Raw genomic sequence first — 3,807 nt, forward strand, 5'->3', positions numbered from 1 at the left:
AAAGGGAGTTTTTCCTCTCCACTGTCGCTACAAGTAGGCTATGATTAGTTTAAGGGATTGCATTGGTTTTCCTTACATAGAAAACTTTGAATCAATTTGACTGGATGATCTGGTTAAACTGTAAAGAGCCTTGACATGACTTGTGTTGTGAATTGGCGCTAAATAAACTGAATTAAATTAGTGATTCAGATTCTGAAATTTGTGAGTTAGTGATTATTACCTGTATTGTTGCATAGTTGTGCTTTTCTAACTTATTAATTACTATTCATTTCAAAACTTCCATTCTCTCATGTATCTATTGGTTGACAATAAACTCAAATAAAAAAAAAAAAACGAATGACATAATTTAGAAATCTACGTTGTTATTGAAAGTTATCTTATCCCAGACTTTCTTTGTTTCTTTCTTTTATATTGGCTCTGTGACTCTTATTATTGTGCACGTGCGCAAACTTCCCTCCACGCGGGGCCAGAGGATAAATGCCAATTATCCAATTAACGCCGTCAGCCAAAGGTTCGGCCTCATCGCTGCCTTTTTCCCAATTAAACAGAAACGCGTGAAAGCTGTGCTCTACTTAGAGAAGGCCGACCGGGACACGCGTGTCTTTCTCAGAAACAGAAAACACTGTCCAGTGGGGTGGGGGGGAGAAAAACAAATAAGTTAGTGTGAGTGAAACACGACAGACAGAAATATGCAGGCTTTAGTGAACGCCTTCATGCGCTGCCTCTCCTTCCTCCTGCCTCCTTCTTGGCTTTGTGTCAGCTCTTGCCTGTGGGTTGGGAATGACTGTGAAGACGCGCTGCAGCGGCCCAATCCGAGAGCTCGTTTCAAAAGCAAAAAGCCTCTTACATATGAGGAAGTGAGGGTAGCAGCGGCAGCAGCAGAAGGAGGCTCCAGCCCCTCGCTCTCATCAGGTCCAGGCTGCGTCTCGCTGGCCGCTATAAGCCCCGCTACACCTCAGGGCCCTCCGGCGGCTCGGATCTGGATCGGGGCTCTCTGGCGAGCCGTGGAGCGCGTCCTTGGAGCCCCCTGGGTCTTTCTCCGCTATCGCTGCTGTCCGAAGAAGCATCGATCGGCTTTGCGCATTCCGCGTCCTGCCCGCGCCTTAGAGCCGACCCAGATTAGAAGCTTCCAGGGAGCCGCTGCCACCCCGGACCGGGAGGGACCCGGCTGGAGCAACATGAGCGGGGTCCCCGGCGCGAACCCGACGGATGCGCACGCGGACCAGAGCGTTGATGAGATCATCACCGTGGACCAGCACTCCCAGGAGATGGGGACGGTGACCATCACGGTGGCGATCCAGGCGGCGGAGGACGAGGAGCCTGATGAGGAGCGAGCCGGGAATGTGGAATGCCTCCGAGGGAGCTGCAGCGAGGACGAGCTGGGAAGGCACGACAAATCAAGGTAGGACTTTACTGCTCCATATGCGTGATTGGGTTTAAGAATTCACGTAAACATGTGAAGTTCCTCCCTAACAACCACTCTGACTTCAGCTGGAGGTGGGATAATGGATGTAATGAAAGCTGATCAGCTGTTAAAGTGGAGGAGCCTTAATCTTGTTTTGTCAAATGTTTAAGAAAACACACAAAACAAAAGCAGAACAAAAGAAACTGACATTCCGACAGGTGTGGTGTCCCTGTGACGGCAAAACAAAGCCGCGTTAACCCACTCTGACATGGTTTCCTCAGACGCACCTGATGGGTTTTACCACTATTACCGGGAAGTGTTTCCAAGGCTGTGAAACAGACACCTGAGTCTGGAAGGACGGCAGCCTTCGCTTTAATCTAATTCCCCTGCGTCATGGCTGCTATTTTTATCCTCTGGTCTATAAGGTCCCCACTCTGTGCGCGCAAAACAGTGAGTCAGTGTGTGGTGGATAGGGTAAGCCAAAGGTTAAGATGGGTCAGGCTTTACTCCAGGCGTTTTGTTTTTACTCACAGGTTGGAAAACAGATCTCTGCTCATGATAAACTGATTACTACAGCATTCCTTTAGATAATCTGTTTCAGTTTGATTAGAAATAAGGGTTAAATTCAGATATTCAGCATGGCTTTTGAATAATAGAGGCTGCATGTTTCAGAAGTCCTGTGGATGTGGGTCCTTGGCTGCATGGTCAGTCTGCTGGGAAGCTGATTGAAGGGGTGTGTGTGAGGGAGGGAGGGAGGAGGTGATGAGTCATGCACAAATTTCATTCAGCCCCTCACTCCAATCTGCAGGAGTACTCTGCTTCGGTCCCGGTGGGCTTGGGGCCATAACAGCAGCTACATGATGATGATGATGAAGTTGGTTTTAGGGAAGTTAAACTGTGTAGCACTGATTGGGTAATTTAATGTCCAAGAAAAAGGAGCAGTTGAAATAGAAGACAAACCATAAATGTAAACAAGATTACATTTTTTCATAAATGGCAGAAAATGCAATGTCTAAAAAGAAGACATGTGACAAGTTTTGTTTTTAGTTCTGAATTAAGGGTGAGAATATCCATCCATCCATTTTCTGACACGCTTTATCCCAGCTGGGGTTGTGAGGGGTGTCTATCTCCAGCTGTATGGGCGAGAGGCGGGGTCCATCCTGGACGGATCGCCAGTCCATCGCAGGGCGACACAGAGACAAACAGGACAATCATTCATGCACACACTCACACCTAAGGAGAATTTAGAGAGGCTAAGGGTGAGAATATTTGTCATTATTTTTGGCACACTCCTGTTTTGTTTTTGTTTTAACATGATTGTTCCAGAGCTGCAAAATAAACTTTTACCTAAACCTCTTTTTTTAGGATGTTTCATGTCCAACAAAGAACTATTTGGCATCAGAGCTGATTTTTATTTTTTTCAAAGCAAACTGCTTTTTTTTTTTTTTTATCACTCTGGAAGCAGCGATTTGGCTGATTTGATGCCAGAAAAAGCACAATAACAGAAGTCATACTGAACATAAATCTTTTTCTTTTTTTTCAACAACCATTCCTCGGTTTGTCTGGTTTTGATTCTAAACCCTTAATTCTATGATTTTAAAACAGTAGTAGGCTGATTGCTCTTCTAAAAAAAACTGAAATATTTTCACTTATTTGAGATAATAAAATGAATAGTATACAGATTCATTACAGAGTAAAGGTTTAAGGTCTGTTCTCAAAATTTGGTGCATTCTGATGCTTTTGCTAAAAAAGCTGATTGTTTATGAAGTATTTTCATGGAAAGTTAAGTAGAAGGACAAAGTGAGGTAGGAAAATGTGCCCCAGCAACAGATGACCACGGTCTTTTGATAGATTCTGGAATATAAGAAAGCTCCATAGAGTGGAGTCTGACAGACACATCAGAACTGTTATCTGGGCGGAGGAGAAGAACCGGAGTCTCAGTGGTCTGAGGTCTGCTTTTCAGATGCAAGTAGAGTTTGCAACAATCAGTAAATAATAGTCACAAAGTCTGGAGGAGCAAACTGGCCTGACCAGGAAGTCAACAGGAAGATGAGGCAACAACAGACCCAACATCCAGATGACCTGAGGACTGCTTCTTCTAACACGTCAGCTCCTTATAAAAAATGTTGTATGATCTCATGCAATTTAATTTTGAGAGCTCTCGTTACTGTTTTTAAGCTTTATTACAAGACATGAAGGTTAGACATGTATAATTCTGTGTAATGAAACTATATAATGTAAACATTTCCCTCTGAGTAACAACTATTGAAAATCTTCAAGATCTCCTACTTTGGGATGCATGTGAATGTTAGGTCTGAATCAGAGAATCAGAGATGGGAAGTAACGAAGTACAAATACTTTGTTACTGTACTCAAGTAGATTTTTCTGATATCTTTACTTTA

General features: G+C 44.0%; 1 protein-coding gene across 1 annotated transcript in view; it reads left to right on the forward strand.

The window, feature by feature from the left end:
• Positions 1-674: 674 nt before the first annotated feature.
• Positions 675-3,807, forward strand: part of larp6 (La ribonucleoprotein domain family member 6) — an 11,259-nt gene continuing 8,126 nt past the window's right edge. Inside the window, exon 1 of the mRNA XM_015382970.1 lies at positions 675-1,402. Within this exon, the coding sequence (XP_015238456.1) occupies positions 690-1,402 (713 nt within the window). The 5' untranslated portion in view covers positions 675-689. The remainder of the gene's footprint in view (positions 1,403-3,807) is intronic.

This window comes from Cyprinodon variegatus, unplaced genomic scaffold (assembly GCF_000732505.1).
Source record: "Cyprinodon variegatus isolate N-32 unplaced genomic scaffold, C_variegatus-1.0 Scaffold271, whole genome shotgun sequence".
Classification (NCBI taxonomy): domain Eukaryota; kingdom Metazoa; phylum Chordata; class Actinopteri; order Cyprinodontiformes; family Cyprinodontidae; genus Cyprinodon; species Cyprinodon variegatus.